Source organism: Nilaparvata lugens, chromosome 1, assembly GCF_014356525.2.
Source record: "Nilaparvata lugens isolate BPH chromosome 1, ASM1435652v1, whole genome shotgun sequence".
Taxonomy (NCBI): Eukaryota; Metazoa; Arthropoda; class Insecta; order Hemiptera; family Delphacidae; genus Nilaparvata; species Nilaparvata lugens.
The window spans coordinates 22,113,359-22,130,245 of record NC_052504.1 but is presented as its reverse complement, the minus strand read 5'-3'; the positions used below and the strand labels follow the sequence as shown (position 1 = coordinate 22,130,245).

The window sequence follows — 16,887 nt, the reverse complement described above, 5'->3', positions numbered from 1 at the left end:
CAATCAAAGCCCACTATGTAAATGTAACTGAAGGTGCGCTGTATCAATGAATGTAATCGGCATAATATATATTAGACTACAATCACAGACAATAATGGACTAAGTGCCGGTTGTACAAAAGCCGGTTAAATTTTAACCGTGATTAATTCCACAAGAACCTATCAGAGAAGCCGTCTTTTCAAAAAAGCCTTCTCTGATTGTTTTTTGTGAAATTAATCACGATCAAAATTTAACCGGCCTTTGTGCAACTGGGACTAAAGCCGTTAATTCAGTGCGCCTTCATTATTGTCGCTTAGGAATTGCACCTTGAGGCACTACTCGCCTAGCGCTAAGCGACTCGAGACTCAGTCTCTCGACGTCGCGGCATATATTTTCAATGTTACTCAAGACTAGGCAATTCCAATATTGGCAACTCCTTATTATTTTGTGGAATATGGGCATTTGAAGTTGTAATTAAACCAAGTCACAGATTAACCCATCAGGAATACAATTAGCATATAACATTATGCAATTATAATCGACGTGAATATTTGTAGTTTTATATTATGTGTTGAGGAAGAAGAAGGTTTGTTTGACATAGGTACCAAAATGTCAAGTGTCGATGTCGTCACATAAAAATGATAGTAAATAAGTAGAAACAATATTGAGTGCTGATATTTGTATAATTTATTTGGTCACTAACATGACAAATAAAAGGTATCATTGCTTGTTTTTTACTACATTAGGACTGACTCACAATATAGCCAATGATTAGGGCAGAATAGTGAAGTTGGTACTACATGAACAACTAAATTCAAAATAATAAACATCGCTAGATATAAAACGCTACAAACAGTGCAGTAGAATTGTCCATAACATCATAATAATATTACAAAATTGTATCAATAAATTTAGAAAAACCTATTACAAAATATCAAAATATTTTTCTGTTAAAAATACTGTTATAATTCATCGGGATATTGCTAATATCACATTTTAACAACTTACTCTCAATGTTATTACTACAACACTTCTTGTCACATCTATCAGTGTTAAATGTTTCTTCCTCTTGAAAACAGTATGAATTATTGCAATAGAATAATATTTTTTTCATATTTCGATTGTTATGCAACATTATTATTTCACATATGAGAAGGGAAAATTAAATGAGATCTACTTCTTTCTAATTTCACAATTTAGCTTTCAGCAAACACAGATAGGCTAATTTTTTTGAGAATTCAAAATTTTCTATGTAAAATAATGCAATGTTTCAATAATTTTAATCGAAAACAGGAAAATACAATCGATAGTCAAAGAGGTTGAAACATTTCACACTTCCATAACTAATGAATTAAAATAATCACCATTTTCTAAGTCTAAGGTAAGCAATTTTTAGGTCAACAAATAACAAAAATATTCTTCACACAAAATATTTTATAAACTTTACTTCTTCTATATTCAAGATAGCCGAAATTTAAAATTTATCAGATTAATAAACGCATACTCAAATTTTACCCATACCCAAACCCAACTTTGTTAAGTAGTAATGTCTCTACAAAATTACCCTATACGCGTTCCAGTATATTATGAAATGAATTTCTAGCTCAGAGAATTTCTATGTGCTAGTGTTGATAAGTTCAATTCAAAAACCTCATGTGTGGAAATATTGAAATGCGTGCTAACAGGAATTTTCTAGCGTAATTAGTATGATAGAAAACCAAAAATATTTTAATTAACTATGATCCCTTAATAGAAAAAGATGAATAAGTGAACATTTCTTAAGTCAAGATTGAATATTTGTACATAAATACTTTGAAATAAATACTGAGAAATTATCAATAACAGACTAATGGTATTAGTTACATATTATCAATGACAGCGACACATTGCCTCTAATTGATTGTTCATGTTTGGACTAAACATCTCATTTTTAAGATAAAAGTGATTATAATATCCATGGAATTTAAAAATGATTCCACCGAAAATGCATGCAGAAGTATCGAAAAAATGCAAACTGTGATTGCATACATGCGATACTCAAAGATATGTGATCTCGTTCGTTTTTTGATTTAATCAAAATTACACGGAAAAATTATCACCGAACTTGTACTAAATATTAGATTACTTCCTAAATAGTATTTATATTTTCCAAAATAAACTATCTACACAACCATTATAGTATTTTATTGTATTGTCAATTATTTGATAAGTATTGCATGAAAACAATATATTCGAGAAGTAATAATTTGTAAGTATTCTCACGATAGTATGAATATTGCTTTGGGTTTTGGAGATCGGGAATAAACTATGTATTTTCATAATGATGTGTTTAAAAACACAAAATGTGGGTAATCATCATGGGAAACTTCAAATTCAGACCAACAGACAGAACATGAATAACAGGAACACAACGTTCTCAATACATCAAAAAATCTCTGGCTTGACAAATAACTTTCATTTTAGAAGATAAGCCAAATAATTACTTGATAAATTTATGCAGTAATTCTACTTTCAATCTCTATTGGTAATGATTATTCTTCTCCAATAATGAAAATTATTATATTTGAAAAGGAATAAAAGTTATCAAGTTACTTTTTTATATTTTATTAAATCACAACTAGTTTAAACTCATTAGAGCCATCTTCAAGTGTAAATTGAAATTAATTGTCATCATAATTAGAAATTATAATGTAATTAACACTTTTTAAGTTTAGTAATTTACACTCGAAATTAAGTAATTTACACTTCAAAATGGCTGTAATGAATTTAAACTAGTTTTGATTCAATAAAATATGAAAAAGGGTCTTTGATAACTTTTTACTTTTCAATAATTTTGGTACCCCTATAAAGAAAAGTGAGTAATATTATATTTTTATGAATTATTGTAAAATCTATTCTCCAAATACATTATTAAAATTATCATTTTATTAAGGTGATGCAATAATATCATGCATGCGACTTTGCAATTAAAACTGAGTAATAAATCAATAATTGTTGATGATACAGCAACCTCAAAACATAAACCAAAAACATAAATCGACAAGAATATGCAAGTGACATACAATATTTATTCAGCGCATTCGTGGAAATATTATTTAGGTTCATTTGTGAAAAAATAACAATAATTATTGACTAACTATAACATAAAAATATATTAACAAAATACTAAAAGTCAAATAATAAAAAACGGATCATAAGAAGATATAAATTGCTTTCAAAACAAAAAATTGAGGACGGATATGCATTAACAGTTTACATAAAAGTACAAACATATTCTCTAGGTTAAAATATATATGATTTAGAAACATCTAATAACAAATACTAAAATACTACTGTACGCTAATACTAATAATACATCAAACCAAGTGCAAAAACCTATTTATCTTATTCTAGATATATTTTACGTATTTTGAAGTGACGCTTGAAAAATAAAAGCTCTGATAAAAATTGTGTATACGTCACTTCTTATAAATTTGATGGTGAAAGTGCAAAAAAGCTACACATTTTTCATCAAAACTATATACTTCTACTTTGATATATAGTTATCAATCACTTGTTTTTCTACAACCATCGTATTGATATGGACTTTAACATGATAAATGGAGAAAACAACCATCCAAGACCTGAATATCTAAATGTTTATAAATAAATAGAAAAGTACAAAATCTCCAGCGGATGACATGGAAAGTTTACGGAAATACTTCGTGTATACAATTTATCAGTTAATACTGTGGAGAGTATAAGATATATTCAAGGGATTTGGAAGTTATTGGGGAACATTCATAAGGTCTATCCTAGGAAATTATGATAGTGAGTAAAGTCAACCACACCAATAGTAAACCAATCAAATCTCCAGAAACATTATAAACTTGGAAAACAAACAAAAATGTCGAAACATAGAATGTATATGAAAATCAACAACTCTTAAACACTAAAAATGATAGTCACAAATATATTGCAATGTCAGAATCGACAGAATACTTTTTTTGTAATGAGGTAACAATAATTGAAAAAAATAAAGATTGAAAGGCCAGTTACAACAATTTTATCGAAGTTGAATCAACACTAGTTAAATTCAATTAATACAATTTTAGACTTGCCTGTAAATATGGGTTACAATTGAAATTATCGAACAGTAAAACAGGTGTCTTGAGATGATAAATAATATTGGTATACCTACAAGCAATATGCCTGAATTGCTTCAAAGGAGCAATTTAATATTTTTTTACTAAGAAAATAGCAACAATTAAAATGTTTTCACAAAGGATTTGGCAACTGGCCTTAAATAATAATGGAGAATTTTTGAATTTATTTGAAAAATTAATGTAATTTAAACAATGAATAAGTAAATTACAATAACAATACAGAATTTCACAATCAGCGCAATCAGTTATTAATTCTATTGGTCATAGTTTATTAGGAATCATGAAAACTATATCTAAGAAAGCTATTATGAAATATGACTAACATACATTTTTTACATTCTATTCCTTAAGCGTTTCAGGAACAAGCTACAAGAAGTGCACATCAAGGTGGTAGATATTAAATTGATTGTATGAGTTTTCATAATTATATCACCCAGCATCACTGGATTTCCTTTATTCAAACAACAACAAAAACAGACTTCATTACGGTACCATGCAATAGGTATCCAAAAAAAAAAAACAGCTGAGTTCAATTTCTTCCACAGTGAATGAGGATAACAATCTCTTGATTAAACGATATCATTTCACTGTGTTGATATGCAGTAATAGTTGAGATAAACAGCTCAAAATGAGTATACGTACATTTTTCATTTTTTACATTTGGCTGGTTATCATATTGGGTCTGGTAACTATATTCAACTTAAAAGGAAATTGAATGTATTTTTTAAATCTACTTTTATGTGCACTACTTTGTAAGCGTATAACGTGAGTCAAACTCTAAAATTCTCTTTTGAGAAAATGATTTTAGAAGACATCTTCACATGTTCTTACGCAATATACTGATAACTGATTTACTTACTAGATAATTAAAGTGATTACAAATTACATTTAAGTACTTATCTAAAGTTTTGTGTGCTTTACATTGTCTGTCCAATAATTCTGGATTGTCATAGCTTCCAAACTGTTGAGGAATGAATCATTGTCCAAACTGTACATTTCTTCTGAGTTTTCCTGAAATTAGAAATTGATCAATTTGAAAAGACCACATCTCCACACATCCATATCATTAGAGTCTTATTTGTTATGCACATGTGTTATATTTTAGTTGAGAATTCACGATGCTGTTGTTCACCGAATATGTTGGACTATAAAATCTAATATTACAAGAGTTGTTTTTAATTATAAAAGACAATTATCCATTAAAACGTTGGATATTCTAAATTACTTGGACCAGAGAAAGCCCACAGAGGAAACCTATCACTCATATAGCATCAAGTTTTATTGCGAATTTTCTCTAACAATAAAAAGCAATGGAATACCGTCAAAAACAATAAATTACACCTAAAACTCTAGCTACAAAATTTATTCGGGAGTTTCAGATTTGACAGCAAGTGTATTGATGCACTTCAACAGTATTTGATCCTACACAAAAAAATGTCTATTAGCATTCACAAACAAAAGGCTACGCAGGCTATTCCATTTGTTCTATAGGGCTTTTATTGAATTGAAAATGGTATCGAAGTAATTAAACAAATTTGATAATTAGGCTACTCTAATCAGCTGAAACATGTAATGCAATAAAATATAAAACGGGTACCTTGATGTTTTCTCTATTTCAATAATATGTAGTCTATTTATGTCAGGATAACAGGTAGAAAATACACCATAAAACGGATTAGATTTATTAGAAGTTTTAGTTGATTAACTAATGTTTTATGAACAATACCAATGTTTGAAATTAATTCATCAACTTACTCTGAGAGTACTATCATCAATATAGCCACTGGAATCAGCATTGCTGCATTTGTCACTCAATGTCTGAGGCTTGTTCCAGTAACGATGACGATATAAAATGAACGAGGCAGCACCTGAAATAAGAATTGATTTTTAAAACACAGATCTATAGAACTATATAAATTGTTTTAAATATAGACTTATATGAATGTTCATAAAATGATTTTTTTGGTGATATATAGATAATTAGTAACTATAAAAAATTAAAAATTATGTTCAGTGATACTTTCTTTACGTGTTAACCCCAGGTTAGTGAGCCATTTCAAGTTTAGAGAATACACCTCTTCCGTGAAGTATGTGTCTTTAAACTTTGCGGCACCAAATGTGCCGTTCGATTTGTCAACAATCCGATAGGATTTTTTCTAATGGATTGCAAAATTAATTCAAAGAGGTGATGTTCATCTTCATAATTATCATTGTACAGAATTTAAATATTTGCAGCCTTGTAATTCAACATTCAACAATCCTTTTTTGTAAGAAAGGTGTTTTCTCTATAAAACAATCAAATCAGCTAAACTAACAAAATAAGCATAAAGTTACAAAATAAGAAGGGTATAAACATAATCAAGTGAAGAGAGGTGATAAGCAAAAAAAAAACGTCTGAGGAGCGTGGGCATCAGTTGTACTATAATAATTAAAAACTACTCGTATATGGAAGAAGTTGAAAATACATAAGTACAAATAGTGTTCACAGTAGTCTACTGTGATCAATTACTTATTACATGATTTTTCCTATGTACAGTATTAATATAAATATTATGCTCATCTATTTCTTTTTCCATGACGAACTGCATGTAATAAACCGTTTTTAACTATTCTCAACGACACTAAAGTCTAATTCTGATTAGACCGAATTAGACTGTAGTATCGTTGAAAATAGCTTAAAAACGGATAAATATTATGCTGACGAATAAAACTTCATTTGTTTTGACTAGGTACCGAATTCCAGTATATCGATGACCGATGCCAGTACTGAATTTGAGGATACAAATTAATAATGATTCATTCCTTATTCAATGAAACTTAGTCGAATCTCATAATTCCTTTTTTTATTCGAAGGGGTTCTAAAAGCTGAATTCCATTTCATACTGCCGTAGCCAACTTTTCCTTCAAATTACAACGTCGGCAATTCAAACACATAACACAAGCTACTTTCCTATGTTTCAGCCGCATTACAAAATCACTTGATATTCTAAAGCGGCAATGAGACTTGAAATTTGATAAAGATAATATTTAACAGCACAAGGATAATGTAAGTATAATAATATACTATTCAACGACAGCAACAAAATATGAGGCGACAGCAAAAAATAGTGAAAACATTGTAAGATACGTTGAAAACGTATTTAGAAGAGTCGCCGTTGTATTAATGCATCAAGTCTAAATTGACCTTTGATGAAAGTAAGTTTCAGAACTTCATAATACGGTATTATCAAGCATTAGCATTATTGATTCGATCTTTCATACTGATTTACGAATATTTCACATCCAACTTACCTATTAAACTAGAGAGGATTACAACAGAAGAAACGATTCCCACGATTATTAAGAGGTCGGAGCCCTGAAAGTATGATTCAGTTTCATGAACATCGTTATTGCTCATGGCTTTCATTGTCCTTCCATTTGCTGAAGTAACAGCTGACGAGTTTTCGTTTGTCTCAATAACACTCGCATTCACAGCTACTACACTATCTGTCAACAACATAATAGAATACTGGTTAACGAATCAATATCAATCAATTGTACCAATAACAAAATAAGATTATAGAAATCAACGGTGTAGAGCTGGAATTTAATTTACATACTAAATAGTTTTTATCAAACAGGAAGTAGTTCCGGTTGTTACCATTATCGAACCTCTCTCAAAAATCATGTTTAGGGCCGGTTTCCGAGCTCGGGATTCAGCTAAGTTCTAGACTATAAACAGCTGGAGTCAGAAAATTGACTTTCCGAAACAGGGCGTAGTCGCACTTTTAATAATAATCTTTATTTTCTCATTTCTATAATTGGAAAAGTTTTTCCTTGACGAAATGTAACATTCCTAAATAATTCAAAATAGCTGAAATGTTACACTATTTTTTCTTTATTTTATTTTGTGTTCAATTTTCTAGTTTTTTTTTGAAATTTAATTTAAACGTGGACTAACGCCCCGTTTCGGAAAACCAATTTTCTGACTCCAGCTTTTTAAAGTCTAGAACTTAACTACGCCCCGTTTCGGAAAGCCAATTTTCTGACTCCAGCTGTTCAAAGTCTAGAACTAAGCTGAATCCCAAGCTCGGAAACCGGCCCTAAAACTTGATTTTACCATAGAATAAGTATACAGGAAAGCGTATTGTACACAAATAGTTGAAGCTGAAATAGTAACAGTTGATACTGTTATTGAAAAAAATTACTGAAAAAGGAACCTTTTCCCTATTATACAATTTAATGGTTGAAGAAACCAGAAAATCTATGTGAACCAAATGGAAAGTCAATTTGGATTAATGGAAAAATTATCAACTCTGAATAAGTCGGGATACAGGTAAAAGAAGAAAAAAACAATTCATTCATCTACGATGAAAAGTAAGAAATAAACGCTGATCACCTAGTTAACAACAAGATTGAAATTCATTAAAATATATTTTTATTTTAATTAATTCGTTTCAACAAGTTCGGTCAAGACATTTGAACATGATCAAAGTGGGAACGCTTCACACCCATGCACTGAAGTTATCGACAGTTATTATTGTCATAGAAATAATATGTTCCAGTGAACTCGTTGCTAACTGTTCGCTATTTGACCAAGTTCAAAAGTCTGGACCAAGCTTGGAGAAACAGGAAATTAAGGCTATTATTTTGTGCTGAATGAGTCACTAGTATCTGTAAATGCATATAAACTTACCATTGTCATGGTGTAAGAATTCAGAGCTGTCATCTAATGCAACTGTTGAAGGGGAAGGGGATGAAGAGATGACATCTTCATCGAAACTCGTGGCAGGAGGTTCATTGGGTTGGTCGTTCATCAGATACAACGAATCATTGCTATTATGCGACGAAACATACTCAATATCTTCATTCTCGAGTATTTCATGGAACGTTGACTTGCTCTTCACTTTCGTCTTCTTCCTTGAATCATCCAAACCTTTGGTTGTTGACTGATTAGGGACGTCTTTCGAATAGGTTTTTGCTTCGAGACTGCTCTTGCTCTTTGCTTTGCTGAATGAGGGTTGATTGCTGTTCTGATGAGTTCCAATTACCACTGCAATGGAATCTGATCTATTTGCTTGTTCATCTTCGTGCTCCGAACCTTGCAATTTTTGAACCAAGGGTGTTTTTGGAGCCGTATTTAAAACGGAAACTCCAGATTGCTGTCTTTCAAGTTTGTATACATCAACCGTTCTGTTATTGCTGTGCTCTCCACATCTATTGCTGCCTTCAGATGTCTCTTCGGAGGAGGTTGAGCACTTGACATCATACCTTATCTTATAACCTTCAATTTCCGATTTACCACCATCATTGTCCAACAATTTCTTGAAAATTTCACCTCCACGTTCTTCATTAATCTGTGATTTTTCTTTGTACAGTTTCTTGGTGTCATTCTGCTTATTTTTCAAGTCTTTAGTTTTAGCCGATTCCTGCGATCTCCTATTCGGGTTTTCTTCTATTTCAGTGTTCTCGGGTTCTCTAATGATGTTACTATTGCTATCGAAATTCAAAATTGGTCCAATGGGGGTAGACCCATTATTTTTGGGCGATCTAACATTGCTAACGGGATTGTTTGGATGTTCACTATCTATGAGCTCATCATTACTTGTATTAGATAATCTATCGACCCTGCTATCTAAATTTGTACCAGTTTGTGACTTGAGGTCAGTTTGAGCCGACTTAGTCGAGTCGGAAGTGATATTTTCGTCATCATGATATGGTGCTAAGTCTGCGACTCTTTCATTCACATGATGGTGGTGATGATACTGCAACGGAAGTTTGAATTCATCAGTGACGGCAGCGAAATCAGATGTGATTTCTTTCCTATCGATATCTCCCGCGTTAGCAGGCCTGTTCCGTGCATCTTTTGACTGAAGGGTTGCCGTCTCCAGAGTTGAAGCAGATGTTATAAGCAACACTACCCATAGAACTGCAAAAGAAAATATTTCTATTAGTAAATTATAACAATTTGGAAAAAAATAATTTACACTACTAAACAGTTATGATTAGGTAGTTTCAAATCCATAAAAGAATACAATATTAATCAACGGAAGTCATGAAAGAAGTTTTTCGAAGATATGTATTCAAATAATTCGACCGCAAGATAACTTCCTTGAATCACTACTGCTAACTTCGTTTCCTTGATTTCGACTTACAGTTGAACCTCTATTTATACATTGATAGATACAATATCATTTTCAACTATGAATGATTGGGAAAGGAACAACAGGCTCAAAGCCCAAAACTAAGCTCCAAATAGTTGATTCGACAACGAATTTCCAAGACATTCTAGAGCTTACACTAATTTACCTCTTTCATCTTCTAATTAATTTAATAAAATATTGTACTTATGTACAGATCCCACCCTCATTTACTGGAAAATTCATGAGAATTTCAATGAAACCAAGAATAGTAGGCGATTTGGTTGGAGAATATGGTTGGTTGACAGGTTAAACCAAGTACTGTAGGTAAAAGCATGTGTGCAATTCACAACTGCTTCTTAGTAAAAATATATTTGAAGAACTTGATAATCGAATTACAAATGATATAGTCATGTCCTTTAAATTAAGACCAATTGAAATTACTCTTGGGATAAGAAGTTGAAGGTTCTATTCAAATATTTGACAATTTAAAATCTAATAATAAAATAACAAACAATTGGAAAGCATAACTTAATATTATTAGGATAGTTCTAATCGTACAAGAACCAAATAAGAATGCCATTCAATAGATGTTATAGTGCATATAGTGAGGTCCACGTTAAAATAGTAGTGAAGAAAGATAAAAGAACAGTGTTGCCGATTCTCTGCCTTGCCACTGCCTTCTTTAGAAAATAGCTGATACCGGTATTTCTGATGTAGTATGCAGTTCATTCTTGTTAGAAATAATCAATTCTATTTTTTCGTCAAGAAATTACAAAGAATTTTTATAACGTTGAGATAAAATATTTTGTTAACTGATTGCTTGCTTATTTGTATTTTATTTATTTTTACCTCATAAATTACAAAATGAATTAATAAACTCTACAATATACACTGAAATAATTAAACTAATCTACAAAATCAAATATCAGGAGCTACTTTTCCAAAAGAGCAAGCTTGAGCTTGGGAAAGGAATCATTCATTGAACATGAAGATAAAAACATAATGACCATTAAAAATTAATAAATATCAGATAAGAATAATATATGAGTATCAATACAAGAGTAAGTATTTATATTTCTACAGAGTTGAAAAACGATCTAGCAACGTTGCGGATCTGGAAAAGGATTGTGCTCTATCCTAAAAGCTATTTGCTTTTTAAAATTATTGACAAGGATAGCAACATCTATGTTAATCAAATACTGTTATCATAACGTAGACCTCACTATAGAATTTCAATTCAGCTGCACAGCTTCAACTTATTGCTCTGCATTCATTAATCATATTAGGAATGAATCAATTTATAAATTTATCTTATATTACAAGCTTATACACATCTACTGAATAAGTTTAAAAAAGTACATGACTTTTAAAAATCGAAGTTTACACCGAGATTGATGATAAAATAACAGTTTAACGAATCACTCACTTCCTGAATAAACATGAAGCATTTTCAATAAACTCTAGTTAAGAATAAAACTTGAGTTTTCTGTTAAAACTTGAAACTTAGTGGAAAACTTGCAATAACACTGATTTGAAGCGACAAACTGTTTGAAGGTCGACTGTGCAAACTTTAAGGGAGAAGAACGAGAAGCCCTGCATGTGACCTGAGAATCCAATAAGGATTTATCTAATGCACTGGCACTCCCCTTACATGAATAGATTCCGTGACATAAGAATGTACTCATAACATAAATGGTACAGTAACACATTCATGTAGCACGTCTTGAAATTACTTTTTTAAAATTTAAACTGCCTGATAATAAAAGAATTACGGTAAATTGAAAAATCCGAATCCAAATGAGGACTGAGGTAAATAAATTAAGTTATAAATAAGAAACGAAATAAATAACAGTAATTTGAACTATAAATAATTGAATACTTCAGTAATCAACCAACCATTTTCAGAATAAATTATAAATTATTAGACCTGAAATTCCATACAGGTATATTTAATTGAATCGAACATTTTTCATTTGGAATATGTAACAAATAATGCGTCACAATATGATTCGCCAAATCGTTGATTTTAAAATAAGTTACACGAATTGATAAATGAAATATTGGGACTTGGAAGAGAAGCGTCAAAAGTCTGTCTGGCCTATAATGAAGTTTATTAATAAAATTTAATTATACATAATCAAATCATCAACAATCAAGTTTAAGAAACAAATCAAGTCTAAGAATAAAATAAGAAACAATAAATAATTTGCAAACCTTCTGGGACAGCACACAACTTAGCCCAAGGAAGCCAGAACAACATCATAATGTCCACATCTTGCTTCATTCATTTCCAGCCTGCAAATGAACAAAAATAAATTTGAAATATTTGACAATGGAGGCAAAAAAGTGTACACTAAGTTACTCTTATTACTAATCTATTGAAGATGGAAGATTCATTAGAAACTGCGGTTAACCATTTGCTTGAATATTATTCCTCTATAATAATTATTTTAAATATCCAATCAAAGCTATATATAAATAGAACTAAGTAGCCTACTTCTGCTTCTGCAAATATTGACCAAGTATACAATACTAATCTATTATTCTGACATTATTTCCTTTGTTCGTTTTATTTGGCTAATTTAATAAGAATCATCTCCAGTTTCTAGTGAGTTTGTTTGGATTTCGGAAGTGCGTCAGCCACTAAAGGTGGCACTTGAAAGAGGTTGTATACCTTGTGTACGTGACCACGGCTTGTTCATTAGCTGTTTGTTCATTAGCTGCTTGTTTATTAGTTATTTTCTGACATTTGTTATTGTTTTCATTTGATATTCTCTTGTGATAAAACATTTATATCAATTTATTCAAAAATGTTTTTCAATATACGGTAACTTATTTTAAACTGCAGACATTTATTAAGTGCACACCGTTAGTGAGTGACATGCACCCGTTTGTTTAACTTAGAAACAAACTACCACAGCCTTAATACCCGTTTAAAAAATTGTTTAACGTTTGAGCTTTCAAAAACTACGATTATCATTAGGGCATGATAGCATTGGATGCACTTATATCAAGTGCACGCGAGACCATGCATGACCACGCGTGGAGATGAGATCGTTGTGACTAGTCTGTAGTCTGTGACTGAACGCCACTAGCAAATGCAAGCGTTCAGTGCGAGTTTCTCATCTGCACGCGTGATCATGCATGGTCTCGCTTGCACTAGCATATGGGTGCATCAAATGTGATCATATCCTTGAGGGCTTATTATGGTGTCCAGGAATATTTGAATGACGACCTGTCTAAAATGATGTCTGGCTAAATTGTTATTAACATAGAAAAAAGGCCTTAAAAAGTTGAATAAGTGTGAGTTAAATTATTAATCACTGCCATTTTGATAAATTAGTGTATCTTGATCAAATAAGTTATTGTTATATTTTTTAATTACGACATGACACCATTGATCCACCAAATATGAGTATAAGAAGGTGAGTTATAAAATTTTGAAATAACTAGTCCAATCAATAAGATTCACAAAAATGCAGATAAAAAAGATGAAGAACCCAAGTAGATAAGGATGTGGCTGTGGTCTCTTGCGCTCCATTCACAGAAAGAAAAAGAGAAGAGTGTGTGCATACAGAGAGCGGTCAGGCGTTCCAAGTAGATAATGCGGTCTACCTTCTTTCTATGAACAAAATAGCGGCGGTCAAATTAGTTGGAGTTTTCAATTAAGATAAATTGGTGGAAAACAAGATACTATCAGACATATAGCTAGGCAGTTACATCTGTAAATTCAGTTTCTCTCAATTCAAAAATCAACTTCAGACTGTATGTAGGAATGTAAGCTATTCAGTTTCTAAGAACGTGGAACTCAGGACGCTCTCTATGTGCACACTCCCTTAGGCCCAAACTACACAAGCGTCTGACAATCTAAATTTATTACGCACGCTACTTTAATAGAATGCATGGTCTCTTAAGGAGAGCGTTTATTTTGCTTGTATAGATCACCCCATAAGAATCAATACATCCTGCTGATAAGCTAAAAAATTCAGCGCGTCTGAGACGCTCGTATAGTTGGAGCCTTATAGTGAAATAGAATTAAGCTCACTTCCCTGCATTTGAAATATATTGGATGCATTTTCTCTGGGTTCTACAAATTGGATTCATAAGTTAATGTTATATAATATTATAGAATTAAAAAAAAAACAAAGATATAGAAGATGGACTTTGTAATTTTCATTGAATAAAAAGAGAAGGTTCATTTGCCTTACAAAAATAACTATTAACAAAATCCATGATAATTTCCTAAAACTTACTTGTGTCATATACTTTTTATTAATACAAATATCAGCTAAACTTTATTGAGGAGGTGGATGAATCATAAATTTCAACACTAGGATAATTTTACTTAAATTTTTAGATTGTGAAAACCATAACTCTGACTGGTCACAAAACATTTGTTTTAAATTGGAAATGTCACAAAAATAGAAGCCGAATATAATGTCTCATCATTACAACTAGAAATTAAAAGCCAACTGGCAAAAAAGGTTGTAGCCTTCCACCTTTTTAATTATCTAGTAAGTTTTATGTCCTTTTTGGCTAAATATTCTTGTACAAGCAAACTCTGTATCTCAGCAATTATTGGAGATATCGACTCAATTTTCTCAATCAAAAGTGGACAAAAAAATGAGACTTGAAAGCCTAAATTTACAGTGATAAGAGAATGTTTTTATACAGAATGTTCTGATAGAACTATTGTTCCGTATGTAACCTTAAATATGTTATGAATAAATGCAATACTTACGTTCACTTATCATTATGATGAATTCACTCATTAGCTAGAAAACGTAACATTACTTTTGCACATCACCAGAATAAAATGTAGTATTTAAAACAATATAATACTGATCTTTCTAAATTTCGCAAGATAACACTACCATTTTATAGGCTAATAGCTCACTGAGGAATCAAATACTTTATGATTCTTTTTTAAAATTTAAGATTTCAAAAATCAAAGTACAGTACAGTATTGTCATTAATTAATGTAGTCAAATTCAATCGATCAACTTTTTTATTATTATAATAAACTGAGTTCTGTCTTCTGTGTTTAGTTTTCATGGCGTTCACTTCACGGCCTTCTGTAGTTACGATGAATCATTTCGAAATGATAGTACGGCAAAAAATGTCATGATTCAAATGCTTTTGGGAAAGGGTGTGGCTTTCAACACTAGCGCCACAGGTGAGGAATAAAATAACTTACTGTTGACTATGAATTAATTCAAATTTCAGCACACTACGAGATACGAGAATCCATGAAACAACAATAACAGGGTGATCCAGGAATCAGTGCCAACTATTAAATAACACACCTCAGGACTAATGAAATTCTATTTTTTCTCGAATCTTTCAACTATACTGACCTGTTTTCATTTATTTTTTTGCTTAGTGTATGCCCACATGAGCTTCAGGCAGGTGCGAGTAATGTGATAAATAAAACTAATAAAAGATGAGTCGGCCTTTAATTTCATCTACATTCATGACCACTTGACCAGTAAACTGGATAGATGGCGAATGGTGTCTAAGAAACCAAACGATATAGGTTACCGTGAGATACTGTCCTTGTGCCCATCAAATCATTTACTCAGTAGAATGGGTTTTCTTACATCCACACATTTTCTAAAACCAATACGGTACCTGCAGGTTCTTTATACTAACGCCAATCATTGAACATGCGCAGTGCAAGGATAACGAAAGGGTAGTCCTTTCTCTTGTTGGTTCTAATAAATAAATATTTCTGCAGCAGCGCGGTACCTATATGCCTTTTCTTAATGTGTTCATAAAGGTTAGCCCTTATTAATGCTGACTGTCCTCGACATGCAGCAGACTATATTGGTACTGATTGAAGACCGTAAGGATACCCAGTTCAACAAACATAACAGTGCTCAAGATACCCTGCTGAGGTGATCACTCGAGTGCTTCCTTCTGGAGCATCAGCACACGCTTCTTTCCAGTTAAGTAGAAGTTGTGGGTCACAAGCACCTCACCACCAAGTCCATAACTGCTGGACAAGCTTCACAAGAAGGATTCCATGAGGTACACAATTAAAAGCCTTGCTCAGATCAGCAACGACGAGATGCACAATATACCTCCTCAAAGGCTTCAATGTTATAGGGCTAATCGGTCACTTCACTTCTGAGACAGCTGCAAACCTTCCACTTCTAAAGCCAAGCTGTGCATCAGAGAACATGTGATTTCTCTCAAAGTGGAACACAGGCTGTTCCTTCATTATGGCCTCAAACACTACTCAACACAGGAATGATTTACAGATTGATATAGCTCTGTATGACACACTGAATAATAGTATAATTCGCACCTAGGGCCGAAAATGAGACTTTTCCAGCTCGAAATCGGTTTTCAAGTCCGAGGACTAGAAAAGATTGAGAGCCGGAAAAACATTTTTGCCCTTGGTGTGAACGCTATTTTTCGCCACACAAAAAAAACTATATATAGAACTATATAAACTATCAAACGTCAAACTATATATATATATATATATATATATATATATATATATATATATATATATATATATATATATATATATATGAGAATAATCGTTTATTAGGCACTTTCGAAAGCAAAACTGGAAGGTCATAGCTCTAGCAAATCTGAGGTAATCTGAATATCAGGAAATTCTCCCAAGT

The 16,887-nt window shown here is 31.8% G+C and overlaps 1 protein-coding gene across 2 annotated transcripts; it reads right to left on the bottom strand.

Moving 5' to 3' along the window:
* Positions 1 to 643: 643 nt before the first annotated feature.
* Positions 644 to 15,326, bottom strand: LOC111044736. Of its 2 annotated transcripts, XM_022329956.2 has the most exons (6): positions 14,988 to 15,326; positions 12,461 to 12,541; positions 8,800 to 10,032; positions 7,416 to 7,610; positions 5,880 to 5,992; positions 644 to 5,135 (listed from the first exon to the last, which is right to left on the bottom strand). In XM_022329956.2, the coding sequence occupies exons 2-6, from the start codon at positions 12,528 to 12,530 to the stop codon at positions 5,025 to 5,027; spliced, it is 1,722 nt and encodes a 573-aa protein (XP_022185648.2). In that variant the 5' UTR covers positions 12,531 to 12,541; positions 14,988 to 15,326; the 3' UTR covers positions 644 to 5,024. The 2 variants fall into 2 exon arrangements, with proteins under 2 accessions (XP_022185648.2, XP_022185652.2); XM_022329960.2 differs by lacking the exons at positions 12,461 to 12,541; positions 14,988 to 15,326 and adding an exon at positions 11,673 to 11,815.
* Between the last annotated feature and the right edge of the window lie 1,561 nt (positions 15,327 to 16,887).

Coding starts and splice junctions, on each gene's coding strand:
- LOC111044736 (XM_022329956.2), bottom strand. CDS start 12,530: ATGAAGCAAGATGTGGACATTATGATGTTGTTCTGGCTTCCTTGGGCT. Junction 10,033..12,460: donor GTTGTGTGCTGTCCCAGAAG/GTTTGCAAATTA, acceptor TTTCTTTTGCAG/TTCTATGGGTAGTGTTGCTT. Junction 5,993..7,415: donor AATCCTCTCTAGTTTAATAG/GTAAGTTGGATG, acceptor TTCTTATTTCAG/GTGCTGCCTCGTTCATTTTA.